Consider the following 23,054-nt stretch of genomic DNA (forward strand, 5'->3'; position numbering starts at 1 on the left):
TTCAAGCTTTGACTAGTTCTTCTGTATGCGGCACTTCTCAGCTTGTACTGCGTCAAGAACTGTACCAATATATTTTGGCTATTGCAGTCCTCTTCCTCTTAATATTGCTTTCTCTGTATTTCCTTTAAAAGGTCCTTCAATGTATGTTTCTAGATTGCAGATGTATGTAGATACATTTCTCCTGAAATTCCATTTCAGACTTTCTTCGACAGCTTCAATGTGATTTGCTGAAAATTTTTTCAAAGCAGGTTAATAAATTAAAAGTAGTAAATTCCTTGAATCTTGCTTACAACATTCTCCAGTGCATTTAATACAAAAACCCTGAATTTTCCCCTAATTCTTAGTTTACAAATTTGATTCCTCCTGCTTTCATATGCCAAAGCATGTCAGTGGCATTTGAAATATCCAAGTGTGTATACTGAAGTCTTTCAAAGAATGATGACACATATCAATTTTAGTTTGAAACACTGACTGAAACATTTATACACTCCAGGTATTTATTACACTTATAGATAGCATCTGCTACCCTGCCTGGGGCAACACACGGTAAATTTACTAAAACCTCACAAGATTAAAGACACAATACAAATTTGAGTCAGTCATTAAAACTGAAAAACAAAATACAGTTTTAGAGCTGGATGGAATAGACAGCTTTAGACCTGCTATAAAGGTGAATCAGAAAGGAGTTCCAAAATTCAGTAACTACCAAAACTGCCATTTCTCAAGAAGCCACCGGCCTTGAGATAAATAACAGAGGAACATGACCTGCCACAAGAGGACTTCTATATCACCCATATGTTCTGGGGAGACCAGTCAGTGGTTTCTCCAGCGGGCTCTGCAGATGTACTTCCTGGGTAGATGATCCGCCTAGGCTGCTTCCGCCTGAACCCAGATGGGAGGTGAGCAGGATCTGGTTCATACAAGAAAATCTAGAGTTGTTCCTGTGCAACTGCATGACTCTTTCTTACCTTGTTACAATACGGACATTCGCCAAAGATGACATTAAAACTTTGTCGACTAGAAGGGAGTCCACGGAGCCACTGTGGAAAAGTACAAGCTTTAATCATCCGCTGATTTTAAAGATCAGGAGTCCCAAAGTACAGATAAGCCCCATAAAGTAACCCCTAAAGAAACTAGGGTCACAGTTGAACCCATTCAAGGCCTGAAATCAAGAAGAAATTCGATGCAGCTGTTCCCATAACACAACAGCCCACCAAAAGCCAATCCAAGCCCCACCTCCTTAAGCCACATCTGAAAGGATGCGCTTCATGGGAAGAGTGTGAGCACAAATGATGCCTAAATCCATGTGAAGGCACCACCGGAACCCTTTTCGGGCAGTAGGAGCTGGGCTAAATTAAACCCATCAGAAGGGGAAGAGTGCGAGCTGTTTTGTGCTTTAAAAGGGCGTACAGTAAGTATGATTATGAAGACTTTTGTTGAAAGTTGGTATATAAATATATGAAATGAAATGGGCATTGTATTGCATGGCCTTTGGGATAGTGCAGGTTATAACTATGACAGAACTGGCCATTCTAGTCCTGGCTTTGCACAAATGGTTTCTCAGATAGTCTCCACTCTCTTTTTGGGCAGAAACACTGCAAGGATAGCTTTGCCCAATTTGTCCAGGGAGAGGAGGAATTCCCCGATAGGTTCTCACAGGCAGGGCTCGCTCAAGGCAGGAGTCATAGCGCTGCTTTCTTCTGCCTGTGTGTAGGCCTGGCTATGACATACCCTCCATCCATTCGCTTGTGAAAAACACTTTGTAATTATTCCGTTTTCAGTGACATAATCCATGTGTGGACAATCGTACACCTAGAGCGGTCCTGGACACTTGCGAGTACCTCATATAAACAAGCTTCATGGAAAGGCTGACCGCAGCGGGCGTCATCACAGACTTGGTTCGGAATGGCCCCGTCAAGGCGGTAAGCGTAGCAGATCCCACAATCCATAGAGAAGTCCTTAAAAATAACGAATGCATTCTGGTGATGACACAATGTTATCCTTCAGAAAAGTGAAGGACTGTCTCTTGTCCTCAGTGGCCCATCTCTGAAAGTCTCTGGCAACAGAACTGAGGTATGTAGCTACTAAGAAGATCCAGGTGGAGACCTTATTTCCACAGAAATTCTAGTATTTCAAAATTTTGTTGCATGGACACTTAGCCCAGATCTCCAGTTGTTTCATGTAGATGTTAAACAGCATGGGAGGGAGAATAAAGCCACGTAGAACCCCAGAGCACAGCTATCAAGGAACAAAGAAATAATCTTTGTACTGCTCCTAGGTTTTACTTCGGCTCTACTTGTATTTTATATTGTAGTTTTCAGTTTTTATGTTGTCATTTTATTGTATTTTATGGTTTTAATTATTATAAACTGCCCAGAGTTCTTCAGCTATTCAGTATAGATATGCAATTAATGAATAAATAAAATTGTGAGGAAGCAGAATCTTGGAATGTAAACTGAAACAAGCTTTCTGAAATTTTCTTATCTAGTCATAGTTTCAACTGGTCTCAATCTAGTGGCCATTTTGTGGGAAACAGGCCTTATTTGATCTGGACATTCTACAATTATAATGAAATATCACCAGAATATCAGTAATGTACTAGGGTAACATGTTCAGAATATTAATTAATAAATGAATTCACAGCAAACAGTAATTATACAATCATCCTAGCCACATTCTAAGTTATATTTAGCTTTTTTGCTATCTTCTAAGTCATGAGTCCTCAAACTACGGCCCGCAGGACGGATCCGGCCCGCCATGGCCATCCGGCCGGCCAGCACCGCTGTTTGCCGCCCATGCACGCGCTTGCTGCCCAGGTGGGGAGGTGGTGGCTCGCTCGCTTGGAGATGGTTTTGGACTCGCTGGGAGATCTCTAAGCGAGCCACCGCCGCGCGTGCCCGATGCCGCCTCGCGAGTGCCTGACGGCACCTCACTGGCCCGCGCCCCCAGGCACCCCCCCACTGGCATGTGGCGGTCACCGCAGCCTTTCAACTGGCCCCATATTCAAAAAGTTTGAAGACCCCTGTTCTAAGTGATGCCCATATTTCAAAATCACCTAGTGATACTAAGAAGAAACTGATCACATTCACATGATCAGATCACATTCACATGATCAGATATTCACTGATCATGAATATCTTTGAGCTGTCTTTACTGCAAATATTAACTACCACTATTCTTTTCCAGATTTTATCACAGAGTGGCCACTCTAGTCCAATATTTTTAATTTTGTTTCATTTCATTTCAATATTAACCAATAGCAAAAGCTTTCTGGATGGTTGACCATGGTTGAAAATATGGCACTCAAAATATGAACATAAAGAGGCAGGGACTTACAGATTTTTGAAGAGCTTCTCGAGATGGAAAATCAATTTCTAAAACTTCTTTCAAATTTTGTAACAAACTAATTTCTGGATCCCTGAAAAAAAAGGAAAATATTGTTGCTAATTTTCTAACAAAGGAATAAATTTACTAGCAAAGACCAAGCACACTTACCATAGGTGTATGTTACTGTTCAGCTTGATTTTCAAAGGATTTACCACTGTAAACAAGGATTATGTGTGTTAAAACTCTTCAAAAAACTTTATATATATTTGAAAAGAATGCAAGAAGAACAGTAAAAAATGAAAGAATGATTCAGCCTAGAAGTGCAGTGTTACACTAATGTTTTGAACTGGCTGCCCTGTTCAGCAGAGAACAACTTCCTTCAACAACTGGGAATTTATCTATTTTTCCAATCCTACCTAATTTTTTTAGCACATTGACTCAAAAGGCAGCAAGCTATGCAGAACTACACAGCTGCTCAAGCATGTAATGTCTGAGGTACTCACGGTGTTCAAAACTATGATATAGAAAAGTGAATGGACATGTTTGAGATGGCATAACAAGGCTAAAAAGGTGAACCCAAAGTGGATACTGGTCATTAGCATCCTTTTACATCTCCACAAACCTACATTTTATTTATTTATTTATTTATTTATTTATTTATTTATTTATTTATTTATTTATTTATTTATTTATTTATAACATTATTATGCCGCCCCCATCGCAACAAAGCCTCGGGGCGGCTCACAACAAAAACATACAAAATCATCTAGTATTTTGATTTTGTACATTTCTAGTATTTTCTTGGGGTTTGCTACAATGCCGTGAATTTCAACATGCAGGACACTGAAAAAAATGCACTGCACAAATGCATCTTTTGGATCAGTAAGCCATTATTAAGCACTGCAAACCCATCGTGTAATGCACTGCCTCTTGCAATTGCTTTCTCACTGCAAGCATTTGCAATTTCTAAAAATTTCCAAAAGCTAAGTTGATGTGCTTCTAGGTTGGCTGCTTGAAACAAGTACACCTGCTTCACTATAAAGTTAGCCTGCAGAAACATATAATGTAAGTGCAACAGAAAAGTCGTTATGATTGGCAGAATGGGAATTTAAAAAGGTTTAGTCCCTACCATGGTCAGCTCCAAGAAAGTAACACTCGGGAAGCATGGTCGGATGTCTGGGATCTACCTCTATATTAACTGAAACGTTGTTTCCTGAAACATACATGGATATAGACAGACAGATTTAAAAACAACAATGTCTTCATTCTGGACTTCACACATGGAAAATCATCTGCGATAATTATCTCAAGTTCAGGCTTTGAGTCCAGATTTCTGTGCCCATCATTTCTAAAAACAATACAACAATACCCTCTCCACTGCCAGTTTTTGCACTGACTACCTTAGAAGTCACAAACCCACCCATTTTTCTTGTTCTTCCATCCCACTTCTTAGTACTGACAAAATATTTTACACATGTAATTACTAATCGGGCTTGACATGCCTAGCTGACTCCTCGGCTAGTCAATGGAAACATTCTGAAGAAGGATCTTGTGGTCCCCATGGGATTTTTCAGCTCCCCAGATCTGCGATTGGAAAAGTGCACCAACCTCCAAACCAGAGATCCGCACTCAGATCCCAGTTCCTCCCACTTGCAGCCGCCACAGAAAGAACCATGCCATCTGCTTCTCCGAGGTGCTAGGACTGACCTCAAAGAAGAGGCAAAGGAGACACTCCAGGAGTCAGGGGAGGGGAGGAGACTTCCTGAAGATGCTCCAGCCTTCTTCCCTCTTGGTCCAAAGCACAGCAGGGTGAATTGGCAGGATGGAAGGAGCGGGGAGGTGAAGGTCACCTGTCAACTCCTATCCTCTGTAGGATATCCTTAATCCTCTGAGGTTGGGATTAACAATTATCTGTACAGGACTCCAATCTCAATCAACTGAAGTGCCTCTAAATCAGGGGTCTCAAACTCAACTTAACTGGGGGACGCTGGAAGTAGAGTCTGGGTGAGGCTGGGCCGCATCAAGTATTCCACCACCGCGGTGGTGGTGGGCCACTCATCCCGTGGCCGGCCCAGGTGCCGCCGGCGCTTTGAAGGCTGCAGGGCCCCTCCCCAGTGCCCTGCTCGTCCCGGCAATTGGCCCGCGGGCCATGAGTTTGAGACCCCTGCTCTAAATATTACAACAGACTTTTTAAAACGGTTAATTCAAGTCTTTACAAAAATCATGGATGCCAGGTGCCATCTTAGAAGAGACATTTCCTTCTGTGGAAGAGGAGTGTTTTTTCTTCTATGATATTGCCTGCTGTGACATCTATATGCATCCTCCAGAAAGAAACAGTTGAATCCAGAGAAATTCATGGTTCCTCTTTGTGGTCTCTGTGCATCACACACATAAGCATGGCTCCGTCCCCAACACTGATGTCAGAGTTCAAGTCATCACTCTCCAAGGGGATGATAGAGAGAGTCTCTTATTCCGACTTTTCCCAAGGCTTCAGCTCTCGCTATTTCATGTTTCCAAAATGAGATGGAGGAATCAGCCCAATCCTAGACCTCAGCAGCATCGACTGCTTATCACTCCAAGAAAGGTTAGGATGGCCACTTATCAGAACATTCTACCTCTCCTGCAAGAACAGGAGAAGAAGAATTGTTGTTCTTCAAAGGGTCATCAGTGCATGCTCAACAAGCTTCCCACTGGCCCAACTCAGTGTCAAACTGAAGACAACTAGCCCCACTCTGCAGGGGCCACAGGGGTGAGACTGGAGCAGTACAACACCTGGGACCTACAGGCAGTCTCAATGGAACGGAGGGAATGAGTGGGAGTTCCTCGCATGGATGCAGGAAACAGGCAGGGAGGGGCTCCCACCCAAACTAACGCTTAGCTTAGCTTTCCAACAACAGGCTCCACACAGCCGCAGAACCCACATGTGAGAGTGCACAGATGACCATGGAAAGAATGAGTTAGAGACTTTCAGACTGACTTCTTCCATTGCTTTCAGTGGGACTAAAGTGTGACTAAATTCTGGCTCCATCGCCTTGGTCCACATCAGCTGCAACCTTGGACCTTTGCAGATGGATTGGAAGATCTGCAGGACTGGGAGCCCTGCGCAAAGAGCGTTCTCCACGGTGTGGAGGATTCGAAGCCCATTCAGCTCACACTTGCCAATTCTTCCTTCAGTTTGGGCTGCGGCTGCAAGGGCCAGAGAGGAGGGGTGGGGCCAAAGCACAGCTCCTCATACCACCCAGCCTGAGAACACATGGAGGCGAATGCTTGAACAGGCTTTCTTCTTGAGTCAGTCCAGAGGATGCCTCTTTCCTTAATAAACAGTGTCTTATGCAAATTTAATCAACTGAGTGACAGCCCTGTTATTGAAATTTACACACACGGCAGCTGCCTTAGGGAATAATGTACGGGAGAGGGGGGGAAGGTGTCTGCCTCGAGGATCTTACTATCTAAATTGTGAAACATTTGATACTGCACTGTCCAAGAAACCATATGAAGATTTAATAGCAGATACCAGTGAGTCTGTTTAAAAGGATTTTTATATATCAAAACAAACCATTTCAAATGTTTTTCTCTTTTCTGTGCTTTTTATTTACATTAATCTGAAGCCAATAAGGGGTTGCTTTTTAAAATTCTCACCAATGGCAATTCTTCGCATTGTGGCGCTCCGTGTGGGTTTTTCTGGCTCAAGTACCCAGGTCTTCTCATCAATTTCATCTAGAGCATTCCAAAATTCCTTCAATGATTCTAATGCTGCCAAGAACTGACTGTGAATGCTTAATAAGGAGCTCTAAGAGAGAAGGAAAGTGTAACCAATTTCATAGATGGCAATTTACCAACAGAAATAGAGAATAGGTTTTTAATAACAGCCTGTTGCAACTTTTAAGTCTAGCATACATCTAAATGTAAAATATAGGGCAAAAGATTTTTTCTTTTTAGAAAACACTTTTTTCAATTTTGAATGGGCTACATAGATACTGTAATCTTTTTCACTATATAATTCATCTTTAAACACATTTAAATATATATTTATATATATTTTCAACACACAGTATTCCACAATGATTGGAAAAGCTAGACATGTATAAAACTATTTTAAATTCAAAACTGGTATTTTATATATATATTAACTTATTTTACTCTATTGCTCCCAACGTGGTAGTTTCCACCAGTGTCCAATTTTAAGTGAACAACCCTACAAAGACTGATAGCTGCTTATGAGATCATCCTCAGGTTTGCATTGCAACTCATTCCTACACAACATTGTGCATTAAACATTAGGGGCTCTGGAATACCAGGAAGTCTAGAAGAATGCTGCGATTAAAGGAGTTGCAAGGAAGTGGGGTTTATTCCTAACTAAAATGTGTGTTGGGAACCAAATGCTGACTCATGTTTCAAGAAGATGGGAAAGACTTGTGTGGTTATTCTCTATTTACATTTATCACGGCTTTTAAAACAGAGTCTCAGAGACCTCTGGCTCTCCTTTGGGGGGCCTAGCAGAGACATCTGATAAGGCCTTGTGTATCACCCAACTGTATAATCCAAGTTTTTTCTTCCAAATATGGAAATTTAGTTACATCTGAAGGTAGCAAGACATTTGGAATGGGGTATTTTTATGAAGCAAAGTTGTACAGTTCTAAATTCTGAAGTATTAAAAATCGACATTATACTTTCTGAGAGCAATAATAAATATGGGTCTTTTTACCAAGCTTCTTCATAATGCCAAAAGACACATATGAAGTTTTAGATGTTTTAAAAATTGCTTAGATGGCTTTTTTATTTTATATATAGAAAAAAATATTGAAGAGAGGAAGGGAAGCGCTTGAGAAAGAAAATGTTGGATTTTTTCCCCTACTGTTATTAAATTATATTAAAGTGAGAAAGCACTTAAGCAGAAAAGTGTGAATACTGCCAATCTCAAAATGTAACGCTTATTATCTTTAAAAGCATTTTGTTACTTTTATAATACCTGAAGTGATATAATAGTGTCAGTCACTTAACCAGATCTTAGAGCATAATATCTTCATCTTAAGTACTATTATTTCCAGTATTTTAATAATTTTCACACTGTCTTGGAATGTGATCTTTTGTGCTCTGATGACACTTAAATTAATAGCATAATTTTCTGGTACTTGCAACAGTTGCTTTCCATTTTGATTTTTCACATTTCCCTACATCACATACAGATAAATCCTCTAATAATCATTTTTATCTTTATCTTTAGGGAATTCAAAGGATTTTCAGTAGAAATAAAGAAACATCAAGGGATTAGAATCCACAGATACATTTTGAAATCCAATTAATTTTAATACTAATTGCAATTTTTCGATGATGTTCCTTAAAAGGTGGTCAAATCTTTTCTTAAAGTGATCTGCTCATCTGATCTTATTTGCATGCTTCATTGATGCTGCCAACCGACTTTCCATATGCATATCTGAATCTCTATCTTAAAATCAGCCACATTACTTTGTCATGCAAATCATAAGGAATTTATCACCCATTTTACACTTTAACCAGTTTATTTCTTAATACAAGGTTCTTAAGCAACTGGCATGGACTCCGACGGACCTGGTCAAGACATAAAAAGCCAGTCTGATGCTAGATTATTCCTCCACTCAGTGGGTGCCCGTGGTGATGTGCAAACTGTAGTACAAACCAGCACAGATAGTATTAAAAGTGAAAAGGAACAGAGTGGAGGCCAAATAACTGGAGAGACAGCTGCACCACTGCTGCTGTTCTGCGAATACTTGCAAGACAGTCTGTGAACCTCTGGAACCGTTAGGTTCTCCAGCAGTTTTCCTACGCACACAAGAACATTTCCATTTGCTTTTTCTTTTCCACAAAGCACTCAAGCAGAAGGCACAAAGCATCCTTTCATGAACAAAAGAAGGCCTCTGCACACAGAGTGCACCTTTAGTCCCTCTGCATGGTGCTCTGTAGCTGTATTGCTAATCTTGCAAACAAACCCAATGCATAAAAATAAAGGGAACCGGCTGGAATAAGTATTACTGTGATTCGAAAGCAACAACATCAAGTTGGAAAACGAAACACAAGCACGTGGAGATGACAACACCAAGTTTCAGCATTGCCTCCGACCCCTAACAGCAGTGCTCCTTCTCAAGGCTCCAGGCAACCCGGAGCAGAAGCACGGCAGCATTTTCGGGAGTTTGCAGGGAGGGGGTTTCTGGAGAGAGGAAAACGGGGAAGATGCCTGCTCTCTTCCCATACGGTATGGCAAGGCTTTTAACTTCACCATGTGCATCCCTTAATTGCCATCTCCAGGTCAGTATAAGCTTTTAGGGGTTCAAGCAGGCCAACTCTCTTCGCTCCCCGCTCCCATTCTTCAAGTGTCACCGCTGACCTTTCATCTGTGTTAGCCACCCTCACATGATTTGCTATTCTAATCATTTTATGTTTAATGTTTTCCTAGTCACATGCTCCCCAAATCTGGCACCAATTAGGATTCTTAAAATGCCATTTTGTATCTGAAGGATTTTTCACAGGTAACCTCATGTAGAGTGAATGCATTACCATAATCCAGTCCAGGTCTACTTGCTCCAGGAAAGGCGCAGCTGGCATGCCGGACAATCAGTATACAGACCCATATTTATTAAATGCATTTCTGTCCTGCTTTTCCAGCAATTATTGTCTCCCAAAGTGGCTCATACCAATAAAAAAGGGCCAGGCAGTGTCCTTAGGCTTAGGAATTATGATGACAGACACACACGGAAAGGGTGTGGATGAAAAAGAAGAGCGAGGAGAGAGCAGGCCAAGTTGGCGAGTTCTAAGCAGGCTAAATGCACTTCAGGTCAGTCTGGCCTTCCCTGGCTAGTCTTCTTGCCCTAATGAGGGCTCTTGCTCTTTGGCCAATGGATGGGGCTAGATGGATCCTTTCTGGTCCTCCTACAGCTCCAGGATAATGATCAAATGGAGCTGAATAGTAAGCTACAGTTTGGATGAAAGCATTTTGTCCTTATAGCAGCACTTCTGCCACGACAGTGCTTTAGATTTACACATCCAAGTGAAGGGCAGCCGTTGCTTAGGGTGGGGGGAACGGTTTGAGCTTCATTTTTTAGTCAAGCTATCTTGTCTGCAACTGTTGAAATCTGTGTAGCAGCAGGCTGGTAGAGAGACCATGCTTGGGAAATGCCCAGATTAACTTTAAAAACCAGCAGTCCCATTAAGCAGTGATGTTCACTGATACTTGGTAAGTGAGCCTCTCCATGGAGTGAGAAGCTTCTATGCATCGTAACCTCTGAAGACCAAGCAAGTAGCTAGGTGCAATTCATAGTGAGCAGCTGATCTTCATTTCTCACCCTGAAATAAGGACATAATCCAAATTGGGAGTTCCTCGCTTAAGGGGGGAAGGCCTGCATAGTCTGTTGAACTACCTTTAAGCTGGAAAGGTTCAGGGCTGTAGCTGGATGGGTGCCCACATGCGGAAGTGAAGCTTGGGCTTGGACACAACACTCTTAGAGGCCCCTTCCAACTCTACTTCTGTTCTAAACCTTCTCACACAACGACTTCTCTCCCCCAAAAAAGCAAGCACACACACAATCCTTTTCAGGAGTGGATGAGAGGGAAAGTTTACAACCTCCCTACCAGCACACAAGGATCCCAGTACATACTGGTGCCCAGGCGCTCCCTTTAAGGTTAAAAATATTTAACATAGCATCGAGTACAGTGCTCAATAGTTGCTGGGAAACAGGAGCCTTCATTAGGGACTTTGCATCGGTCCCATAATGTATGAAGCAGTTTTCAAGCATAAATGCAGCGTCAGCTCCCCCTGGCATGCCCTGGGACTGGCTCCCACCCTTGAAATACCTGGTACTGCTACAACACTTCCACTCTCCAGGCCTTAATTTGATTTCAGCGAGTGCCACCAGCCCAAGAATGCCCTCTGGACTTCCATCCCCAAACCCTATCATTTTATAGACATGCAAGAGATGGAGGCAGAGCGGTGCGTGGCTCCCAGAAGCAGGAATGGGAGCACGGTTCTTCCTTCCTTCCCTCCTGAAAAGCTGCTGGACAGTGTGGGGGCAAAAGTGTATTGCTGAAGGCTGTGAATGGGGCTCCAGCCTTTTTCTTCCCCACCCCTGTGATACTAAGAGCACGCCGCACCCTCATCTCGCCCTGGCCCCTGCTTGGTTCTGCTTGCAACCGTCTGCCTGACCACTTTGGTCTCCAAACCCGGCCGCCCGTGCGATCGTCAACGTGTCCCGCTTGCTTCCTCTGCAGCACAATTCCTCTGCACCCCTGCTGTGATGAGTCCTCTGCCCCACAGCTGCTTTCATGCCTCGTGCTGACACGCAGATGTCACATCTCCAGAGTGGAGGAGCTACCTTACTTTTTCAGCTGAGATAGCTGAGGGGCTTGTTTATTTTCGGTGATGCTTAAAAAAGCATCCTTGGCTGCTCCTCAAAGCCCATGCTTCTTCTTAGCACAGGCAGTTGCTTGAGGAAGCCCCCCTCCTTTGAGACCATTATGATTTGGAAGGGGGATTCAAGAAATTTCCCCCGTTCATGCCAACATTCAGTCTTCCAACTCCAGAGAATGGTTAAGAAAAGGCAAAAATGCCCTTTCTGACCACCCTCTGTGGGAGGGGAGTTTTCAGCATCAGGGCGGAATAAGGGAAGCTTAAATCCCCGGTCCCGAACTGCTGTCCTCTTGAAGTTGGAGGCTGGAGGGTGGCGGCACAGGCTTATCCAGAGGTAAGTCAAGAACTCATTCGGGCACTTGGCTCACAACAGGTTAAACGCGGTCACTGTCAAAGGGATCACTGGGCGGTGGGTGGGCGGAAGTGAGGAGCAGTCAGGTATTCCACTGCTCTCAAGTTTGCCTCGTGGTTTGTGCATGACAAATACGCTACCCTACACAATCTACCCCCGGTTAAGAAATTGGGTAAGTTTGCATGCCACACCCAGTTAATAAGCCATGATGGGCTGCTTGCTCTGTGAACAATGCGCGGTGGCCCACAGAAGATGGGACTCCCCAAGGCTTGCTCATGCTCTCCCCCCCAAACTCTCCCCCCCACGCCCAGCTGGCCCCTTCTGCAAGCATCTCTACCTCCCACCCTTGCAAGCGGGCCCTCTGCAAGCTCTCCCACCCGGCTGGCCCTTTGCAATTGCAACCACCAGCTGCATTTGGGGCTGTGTGGAAGTGGCGCAGAGCAGGGATAAGCACTGCCCCCAGCCATCAATCCCAAGCAGGAGGCCTCCTCATGCGCAGGACTTACAGGAGCAAGGGCACCCCCAGCTGTGCTCCATTTCAGGCTGGGGCAGGAGAGAAGAGTGCAGTCCCAAAATTTTCTGATGTAGAAACTAATCTCTTATTTTTGGATAGCCCCAGTGCATTTCCATATTGATGATCTGCCTGTGTTGCAAGAAGATTTTTCCTACAATTTCCCTGCTTGTTCAGAACTTTTGAAAATGGTTGCAGGGGGCGTATGGTTGCTATTTCCAGCAACATTCATTTGGAAGTTTGAAAGGCAGCAGAAATCCACTCATTTTAGATGCCCCCAGAATGTGCAAAATCTCTTTTGGTTATACAACCACATAACTTAAATTTCTGCTGTGGACTTTTGCTCTTAAGAGGAAATTAAAATTCCTTCCCAACTAAATAATGGAGGGAAAGACTTGCTAGGCTAGGCAATATCCACTACATTGATTGGAGGATTAAGACAAAAACATGAGAAAAATGCACTGCACTGAACAGGTTCTGACACAGCAGGGGTATGGATTGGATGACCTGCTAGGTCTCTTCTCTTAGTAATTTATGATTCTTTCAGATTTGCCTGGAAAATGGTTTCCATTTGTCATTTACTCAAGCTGAACCCTCTCTTCGGCACCCCTCCCGATTCACATATCCACTAGCAAAAAAAGGAGTGTCAGATCTGAAATCTTTAAAAAACTCCCCTTGTCCAAGCCTTTGTGTGTGTTATTGATTCACTATTCCACAATTCTGTTGCAAGCTTAGCAACAGAAGCTAGAAATACACCAAGCATATTCTGAAGATCCAGCATCACATGCATTACTGGCAATACTTTTAACTAAAAATTCAAAGGTAGAAGCTGAGCTTGACTATCGGGGCCTGTGGATAATTAGATGCACTCACGGCATATTTTTCAAAAATGAAGGAGACCACAAATGCATTTGGCTAATTAGAAAAAATAAAGTATGAAGCTGATGGAAGTCGAAGTAGCGGCACGCGTCACTGGGAAGCTCTCCGTTATTTGGCACGGGGAGTAATGGCAGCAGCCTCGCCCTCGGTTCTGATGCCTGACTATTCTAAAATGTCTCCTCTGAGCCAGAATACACTGGCTGCCACTGATCATGCTGTGAGACACCTGCACTGGCTACTGGGCTTGTCATGACGCACAAAACCCTACCATCTTCAGCTTGACATTGTGCACGTTATAATTATTCATCCAAATGAATATGTCAGAGCAGCAGCAGCAGACCTCTCATCAGAGCACAAGAAAAATACATCAAAACATTATCAACCCAGCAGGAAGACAGGGACCATAAGGAAAATTACCCATTTTTAATACAGATGCCATAAAGCCATGTCTATTATTATATATTAAAAAAAGGGGGGGTCCTATCAAGCTCCCAGTCCAAAAGTACTAGAACATGAAATAGGAAACAGCTGTTAGGGAAAAAAATCAATTATGGTACCTGAAATCTATTTATATTCTCTTTAACAAGAGTGTGCTGGTATTCGAACACTGACATTTGCACTGTTTGAGTTAAGGGTCTTGTCAATGTTTTCATTCAGGTGACCTACAGATGTTAGAATTAAATACCTATCAAGCATTAGAACATGCACGCTGAATACACAAAATATCTAGAACAAAAGAGAATCTGTCTGCACAACGTTCTTTGCACATACGTTTCTCACACAAACATACACACAAATAAGTGAATCCACTGCTAGTCTTGCTTCAAGTAAACCCACTACAACAAATAGGACGTGTCAGTCATAGCTAACGTAAGCCCCATTCATTTCAGCTGGTCTATTCTGAGTAGGATTAATATGCAATGCAACCCAAAATACTGGACTTTCTATTCTTGTTAAAACACAGAACTAAACTACAATGTCAGATGATTCTCACTCTTATTTGTTCCACACACACAAGTACAAAGCACGTGTATCCCATCAAGTGTGAAGGGTATGCTTGTGTACACGTCTCTGAAAACCTTCTCAAGCATAACAGGTCCTCTCCTAATTCTCCATCTACGTACTCATTATACTTGATGAGATGTCCTTGTATTTTCTACTTTGGGTATGCACTTTCTCAAAGGAAACACTGAGAATTGGCCCTTAGTCAATTATAAGGTGGGGGTTTTATGTTTAACATAGAGGATCCCTCCACCCTCAAGATTTACAGCACTGTTTTTCTCAGAAAGGCCGAGGCATGGTGTCCACACGCAAGCACGCAGGGTGGCCCATACCAACAACTGCACCAGCATCGTGTCGCTGGCCGTGGCAGATGCCACCCCCACAGAAGACAATTGCACTTAGCTTTATATATGCCCTTTGTAAAAGGGGAAAAGCACACGTCAGCTGTAGGACAGGATGGAAATGAAATAAGCAAATACCGGATTTGAAGAGTACTATGTTTAAGAAGGTCAGTATGTGCACTGTTTTAACACAGGCCAGAGACTCCCTTGGTTTTTATATAGGTACGATCTGGATAGAAACACTGACCATGATCTTTAACTTGCCAAAGCACTCAGAAGCGGGACCTGCAAGAAAAGGCTAGCGTTTGACTGTTCCTGAGCCATTTTAACGTCAGCCATACGTGACCACACCCCTTCCCTCACCCCCCTACCTTCCTGCCCCTCTGCTCTCCACAGCCAGCCAGTGCTCCAGAACCACTGGCCAAGTTCATTGTGCTGGAGGAATCTGCTCAGTTCTCACTGCCTTCTCAGTTCCTCCCTGCCCCCTCTCCCCCCTGTTGTTATTTACTACGTTTCTGTATGTCTACCAACCTTGGTGTTTCTCTGAATCTTACAATACCCTGTGCATGGATTGTGACAGGTTAGCTGCATAAGCACTCTCTCTAGGGAGAACTGGAATCATTACTGTTATGAATGAGTCCTGCCATTACTTCAATCACAGAGACAGAAGGTACCCCAAAGGTCATCTAGTCCAGCCCCAATCCATGTAGGCAATATATTAACATAACCCACAGCCTTTTTGTTCAGCTTTTAAGATTAATAGCAGCAAATCATTTGATGTGAGCCTTCCCCAGGATATCTGTGAAGATCCTAAGGAAGTTCACAAAACTTTTCAAACTGTCCGTCAAAATACTGCATGAACTTAGTTACACAAATTTTCACTCTGAATTCACCTCTGTCTACTAACAGAGCAGAAACAGCAGATAGAGGTGGATATGCGTTCCCTAGGCAGCAAGTGTAAGACTGGTGGTACCAGAAACACAAAATAAGCAAACACACAAACCTAACACCCGGGGAAGGAGAGTTCTTCAGAAGGAACAGAGCTATTGGCTGAAAATGTAAGACTAACATGGCACAGGAGATTGCAAATTGGACGCTCTACAAGAAGTAGAACAAATTAACCTCACTACCTTAGATTAAAAAGGGATCCCCATTACCTCCCTTGATTAGACATGCTCCATGGAGTCCAACAGGTCCACTGGGGAATTCGCAGGCAGGTAAATGCAAAGTGTAGATGGCAATTTTGGCCCCTGTATTTTTTCTAAACACTTGTGAATCCTTGAACATTTAAAAGCCACACAGCAAAGCCAGACTGAGCTTTCCAAGGTTAGCATGTGTATGGAGTGTTAAGTGGTGTTACGAGATGAGCAGCTTTGCTTTGCTCTGCTCTGTTTGTGCTGCTCCGTAAAGCATGATGTCCTGATAGCTCTATATAAACAATGCATGCAATCATGGTTTCAATAGGAAGGCCCTTTGGAAAATTAAGTATTTTGCATTCTTGCCAGAGGGGGGCATCCCATGAACATCACAAAGTATTATTGGTGTACAAATAATTTATGGTACTCAAGTATCGACACTGAACAGAGATGAAAAGTTCTCTAGCAAGGATGCTTCCCATCAGGTGAGTGGGTGGTATTTCCGGATCTCATAAATACTAGCTTCCTCTCTCTATATATATCCATATGAAAAGCTTCCATTGAACTCAGATTCAAACATTCAGCTACCATTATAGACTTCACAAAATATGCATGAATTCATATTAGGACTTCTTTCATGTTGCTGCTACACAGTGTAATGTAAGTCAACTGTGTTGTCCTTCCATTCAAGCAACCCAATTAGCCAATTAATTATGAGTGAGGCTCTGGCAATTCAGCTCAAAATGATTTGAGTTTATGTTTAAAGTAGCAAAACCTATGCAGTTCTAAACTGAAGGAACTTCCTAGGTGTTGAATATCTAATATAGTATGGAGATGTCACTATCGGGAAGCTGGCATATATTGCGACGGACCACTGGCTGATCTGGCTCAGAATTGTCTACACTAGCTATGCAGAACCTCAGCTCCCCCTTGGGTCCCAATCTGGCCCTCCTAAAGTCCCCAGTTGTCCATGCCTTCTTCCCACAATTCCTCCCAGACACCTCTTGTTCGATGGGTTTTTGGCTTTTGTGTAATGTTTCCCCATTCTAGAAGAAGGAAATGCTTCTCCCAAAGCTTCGGTACTGGCAGCAAGAGCTATAAGCTAAAATATGTTGACCTTTTAAAATATTCTGACCATGCTGCTTTAAGCTTTAGCCCACCCACAGCTGGAATGTGGCCCTTGAGAGTTTTAAGAGGACCTTCAGAATTCCTGGTCTACACTGACTGGCAACAGGTCTTCAGGATCTTTGACAAGCATCTTCTCCAACCAACCAACCAACCAACCAACCAACCAACCAACCAACCAACCTGAAGATGTCAGGGATAGAAACTGAGCATTTTTCAATGCAAAACACACACTCTGTTGCTGAGCTGCAGCCCTTCCCATATTCAAGTTTTCCCATACCACAAATTGTTACATTTTTAAGAATCCTGCTGAAGCAGAGCCAAGACCTATCTAGCACAATGCCCTGCTTCCCATTGTGGCCAACCAAGTATCTATGCAAAGCCCACACAAGTAGAACATGGCAGCAGTAAGCCCTCTCCCACAGTTGTTCCCTAGCATGCTGTCTCTGCTCCTGGAAGTAAAATAGAACCATCATGACTAGTAGCCATAGATAACCTCATCCTCCATGAATTTATCCAAGTTCTTTTATCAATGTATTTATCAAAGCTGCCCAAGTTGGTGCATTTCACATCTTGTGACAGCAAATTTGAACGCTTGATGATGGATACACTGTGAGAAGACAGAATTCCCTTTGCCTTATCTGAATTTCCTATCATTTAGCTTCATCAGATGAGCCTAAGGGTTTAATATTTGAAGAAAGCTAGACCAGTGGTTCTCAACCTGTTGTCCGTGGTCCCCTGGGGGCCTGTGATGTCATCACAGGGGGACTGCAAAGGCTTGAAAAAATGTTATTTTTTGCAGTTAAATCTGAATGAATGAATGAAAGAAAGCAAGAGGGAATGGAAAATAGAACAAAATCTTATTTCCCATGCTTGTTTTGTAAAACTTGACTTTTTAAACCTATTGCCTCAATAAAAAACAGGCAGAGGTAATGTAAAAATTGGCATCAAATTTGGAATTACTATGTCAAAATACTACAAAATGTACCATTTGAGCAAAAGGTGTGTTGATATTATTATTTGAAATTCATATGGAATCATTGCAATAAAGATATAAAAGGAGTGTGTGCATTAACAGATTATTTCCCCTTCTCTCCAAATCTTAAGACCCTTCATGAGAAAATTGAAATAAATATTTGACGCAATCTAGTGCTTTAAATCTTAAGTCTTGTTGGTCTGTGGCCACAAAAGGTATTTAAAGGGGGTCCATGGTAAAGGAAAGGCTGAGAACCACTGTGCTAAACAAATAAGGAAACTATTGTTTCCAAGTGTAGGAAACCCAAGTACGTAAGAAACTTTAAAAAAAAATTAAAGAACAATTCTTTTTAACTTTATCAACATCCCACCTTTCTTCTAACAAATGAAAATTGAGATTGTGTATGTAGGGTTCCTAAACAGTTTCTCATCCAGGCACTGTCCAGCTCTAGATCTCTTTGCCTTGTTAAGATCACTACTGCATTCTTTAGAACTGTGACCTTGGACTTCCTTTCCGAAGAATAGCTAATCTGAGACTGAAGATAATATTGTCACCACAGGAGAAAGCTTGAGAACAATCTTACACTGAAGAGATTGAGAATGCATTAGTAGGTCCATTTACTCAAGAGTAAATCCCACTAAACACAGTTGAATTTACCAGTGTGAGATTGCTGGTAATTTTTCTTCCAATTCCCTTTTGAAAGAGCATTGCACTATGAACAGTATAAGCAGAGTATATGCACTCAGAAATATGGCTGGATGTAACAGAATTCAATACTTCGCATTGTAAAGGCTGCTTAGATTCATGCAAAGACCTTGACCAGCCTTGCACAATCTCAGGTATTTCTAGGAATGACTGATCTCCATGCCACATCTCAAGTTGCTGGGGGCCAACTGAAAAGGAAGTAACGGCTGGGCTCGACCTCAATTTTGTGATCTCCTTAGTATCAATTTGACAGGATAAATTCAAGCTCAAAGTCAAACTTGATCTCAGAGAGGGAAAAAGGAGAGTGCCGGGGTACGGGGCATTGTTGAGGCTGATACCTTACGCCATATCCCAGCTTCCATCCCTCTCCCTCCTCTATGGTGCATTATGTATACCGACAAAAAGGGCTGTCCAGCTGAAATATAGGGCACAAGCTGTGGGGCAGCAGAACAGCCACCAGAGGTTTATGCGCACTGTGGACTTACAGCATTGGAGGACTCCTTCTTCTGTGGGACGGGGCAAAACAAAAGGTTTCTTACCTCTGGATTCCAGGAGGCAGAGAACTGCACTGGCAAGTCCACAAGACATTCTGGTGGTTCTGTGGGATACTAAGAGGGAGAATGGAGAAAGGTAACGCTTTTTACAAACATGTAACTGAGGATGGGTTAAAGAAATGAAAAGTAAAAGGTAGCGGGTAAGTGCACTTGAAGAACAGACTCTTTAAGTTTTCCCTGCATATAGAAATACAGTCATTTGAATTCCATTTGTTTATATGCAAAGACAAAACAGGCCATTTGCCTGTCAGCAAAATCACCTGGCCGCCTGCCAAAGGTGAGCTCGAATGCGAGACTCAACCTTAATACATCTTCTAATACCATTTCATTTCTACTGGTACTGCTCAGCAGTTTTACTTCTATGACCACCACATAAATATGACGTGTTCTATGTAGGGAAGATAGCCCAGGCATAATTAGAATGCTTCAAGCCTATGGAAAAAAGAAACTATGCGACTGATTCAACTTCACAGATTAACGCTCCAATTTCCATAAATTTCAGTGGTCACATGTATAGGCGCAGAATATATCCACTGTTTCTGCAGGTCCAATTGATATAAACAGGACTTGTACATACTGCTGAAAACAAAAGATAAATAAAATTGCATTTTGCTGACAGTGAAACAGAAGCGCCGATGAAAACATTAGGACTTTCCCCTAATCCACCTCAATAAAACTCGCGATTAAAAGGCACAACGCGAACATTTGGGGAGTTAAGAGGAAGCGAGGTTAAATATAAATACAATTTAAACCTCCCCAAATGAATCCACCCAACATTAATCCTGGATACTTGCCACCTACTACTTTGAATGTATTATCCTTCTACTTTGTTTTCTAATGCTATGGTCCCTGCTAAACTTAATTCAGTAGTAGACCACATCCAATTGGCTTTTATGGTAATGAAGTTTAGCTTCTCTATAACTTTATATCCGCTTCTGGTAATCTCTTACTGATTCTCACACCTGCTCCTCACCTAAGTTACACTTCAACTTATTTTTATTTCTCTGGCTACTTGGTATTCAAATTTACACTGATATTTTTATTATGTCTACCATGGTTTATGTTCCCTGCTGTACTTTTCATTTTTAAACGAAACTTTTATGGCTCGCAAAAGCTCTTATGCTTTGTCATTTTATCCTGCTCTTTTCAGTCAGTTATGCTAATGACTTCTGAACAAGTTACAAAATGAAGAGCGAATGAATGGTTAAGGAAATTCATGTGCAACACAGATGGGAAGGCATGCACCATTTTATGTCTCTACACACTATCTTCAGCAGATAGTTTCTTGGTTAAGTCATCCTCGTTCCTGATCCTCTAGAAAGCTGTTTGAACTGGGGTGTGCAAACATAGAGCTTTTCCTCCTTTAACATACCAGAGGAAAGATAAACTAAAACAGCATAGCAATGAGCTGGTCAGTGTGAAAATTAGAAGTAAACTTGACATTTGTTAGTTCTACATTTCAAAAGGCTCATAAATGATGGGGAGGAGGGAAGAACCGGTAATTGTACTGTGCGGTTCAACTCTGAACTTGTGAACTCATTTAGTGGGATGCACTCAATAAGTGTGCTTAGGACTTGAAGTCTGAGTCACTCAGCACAAAGGACTGCTGAGCTCATGTTTATGTACTGTACATTTTCCGAGCAAATACGAGATTTTGATACTTTACGCATGACATCCAATTAAAAGACAATATGCCTTTGCATACCGATTGGTCAGGAATACAAGCAGGAGGATGGGACTGCACCAATGCCCAAATTGCGTTGTCCAGTTTGGGTAGGACATATCCCTGACTGGGCCTTTGCCCGCAGAAATCACCCCATTGCCTTGGTCGGCCCACTCCTTGGGAATTTTAGTCTCACAGTGCCAGTCACTCCTCTTGGATGGGCAAGATCATAAGACGGTTCACTCTCAAAGAGCGATGGAATCAGAGGGATTCGCCAACGCTCTAGGACAGTGGTTTTCGACCACCAGCCCACAGTCCATGGGAGATTCCCTGCCAGTCCATGGGGGAGGGGGGTGCATACTGCTTGCTGCAGGCCAGTTCAGGGGCTGGCTGTGCTCCACCACCTCTTCTTCGGTTGGCGTCATGTCCACAGGGAGTGTGCTGGTGCTGCCAGGGGGGCCAGGGAGGGGAGCCAGCTTGGAGCCACGCTGCGCCTATTTCAGTATTTTGTTCTTTCGTTGGCATTTTTTGTTTCTTGGTTTCTGGTTGTTTTGGATTCCTCCCTCCCTCCCTCCCGCGGGTATTGCGTTTGGAAATTAACACACAGAATACTGTATTCTGTGTATGGTGCTTTTTGTTTCTGCCTCAGAGGTCCCCGTGGTGGTTTTCCTGAGTTCCCAGCTGTGGAAAGGTTGAAAACCATTGCTTTAGGACATGGGTCCTCAAACTACGGCCCGCGGGCTGCATCCGGCCCGCCATGCCCATTTATCCGGCTCACCTCAGAGGTTTCGGACTCCCCGCGCCCGCCACCACTGCCGCCTGCCTCACTGCGCAGGTGCCGAGGCAGCAGCTTGCTCACTCAGAGATGGTTTTGGACTTGCTGGGGGATCTGAGCAAGCAAGTCACTGCCGCACGCGCCCAACACCACCTCAACGGCCCGCGCCTATCGCTGCTGCCTTTCAACTGGCCCCCTGTTGAAGAAGTTTGAGGACCCCTGCTCCAGGAGATTTTTCAGTAGACAGAGCGGGATCTGGCACAATCACTCCTTAGTGCCCTCTTCAGCACTGTATTGCCCAGAAGGCTCCTTGGCTTCAGGGAAGCTCCAGTCAATGAAACGGGTCAGACAATGACCGGAGCATAAGGGGTGGTGAAGAGAACAAAGAACGCTGACTTTGTCATCTTCACTGCAGCCTCAAACTTCAGTGGGACTTGAATAAAAAATAAGGCCCAGTTTGGGGACTGAAAGGGTCATGCTCATCTTCTTAGGGAGACGGACTGGGGGAATGCACCCGTTACTACTTTTGAATCTCTCAAAAGCTTTTGATACCATCAGCCATAGTATTGCCACCCTTTGGAAGTTGGGAGGCCTTGCTTTAAAGTAGTTTGACTCATACTTGCAGGGTTGGGTCCACAGCATAGCAATGCATGACCACCTTGGCCCCATGGCAGCTGAACTATGAGGTGCCACAGGGTACCATCTTGTCCCCAGTGTAGTTATTAGGATGTTTGGGACAAGTGTTACCAGTAAGCTGATGATACCCACTGTAGGATCTGAATTGGGAAGAGGACCATGCATGTTTTGAACCAGAACTGGATGCAGTTACGACTAGGAACAGGGATAATAAACCGAAGCTGAAGCCCAGTAAGACAGAAAACTAAAGTTTGGCATTTCTAAGGTCTAAAAGGGTGTTTATTAGTTCCAAGGTCTAAAAGGGTGTTTATTAGTTCTGTTGGGGTTCCACTCCCTCTGCAGGAGAAAATACCTAGTGTGGGGATAATCTGGGTCCATCCTTGTAACTAGTGGCTCAGGCGACTTTGGGGCCCTGCGCCCACTACCGGTTTCAATTGATATGCAAACTACACCCATTCCTGAACAGGGATAAGCTACCCACAGTGATTCATGTACTGGTAACCTCATGATTAGACTACTATAGTGCATTCTAAATGGGACTGCCCATGGGCCTGGTGCAGAATGCAGCAGCTATGCCCACGCAAGAATGGCACTGGCTGCCTATCAGTTAAAAAGCCGAGGTTATGGCATTGTCAGACAAAGCCCTAACAACTTAGGACCAGGATGCCTAGCCTTGCCTTATATGGTCCTAAGGA

At 43.2% G+C, this 23,054-nt stretch overlaps 1 protein-coding gene across 1 annotated transcript in view; it reads right to left on the bottom strand.

Moving 5' to 3' along the window:
• The window catches only part of FANCL (FA complementation group L), a 50,652-nt gene continuing 27,598 nt past the window's right edge, over positions 1 to 23,054 (bottom strand). Inside the window, exons 7-14 of the mRNA XM_044429483.1 lie at positions 19,271 to 19,339; positions 6,967 to 7,117; positions 4,457 to 4,540; positions 3,496 to 3,541; positions 3,337 to 3,418; positions 1,842 to 1,958; positions 969 to 1,040; positions 1 to 227 (exon numbers count right to left, since the gene is read on the bottom strand). Of these exons, the coding sequence (XP_044285418.1) occupies positions 195 to 227; positions 969 to 1,040; positions 1,842 to 1,958; positions 3,337 to 3,418; positions 3,496 to 3,541; positions 4,457 to 4,540; positions 6,967 to 7,117; positions 19,271 to 19,339 (654 nt within the window). The 3' untranslated portion in view covers positions 1 to 194. The remainder of the gene's footprint in view (positions 228 to 968; positions 1,041 to 1,841; positions 1,959 to 3,336; positions 3,419 to 3,495; positions 3,542 to 4,456; positions 4,541 to 6,966; positions 7,118 to 19,270; positions 19,340 to 23,054) is intronic.

This window comes from Varanus komodoensis, unplaced genomic scaffold, assembly GCF_004798865.1.
Source record: "Varanus komodoensis strain SLA01 unplaced genomic scaffold, ASM479886v1 scaffold2, whole genome shotgun sequence".
Lineage (NCBI taxonomy): Eukaryota > Metazoa > Chordata > Lepidosauria > Squamata > Varanidae > Varanus > Varanus komodoensis.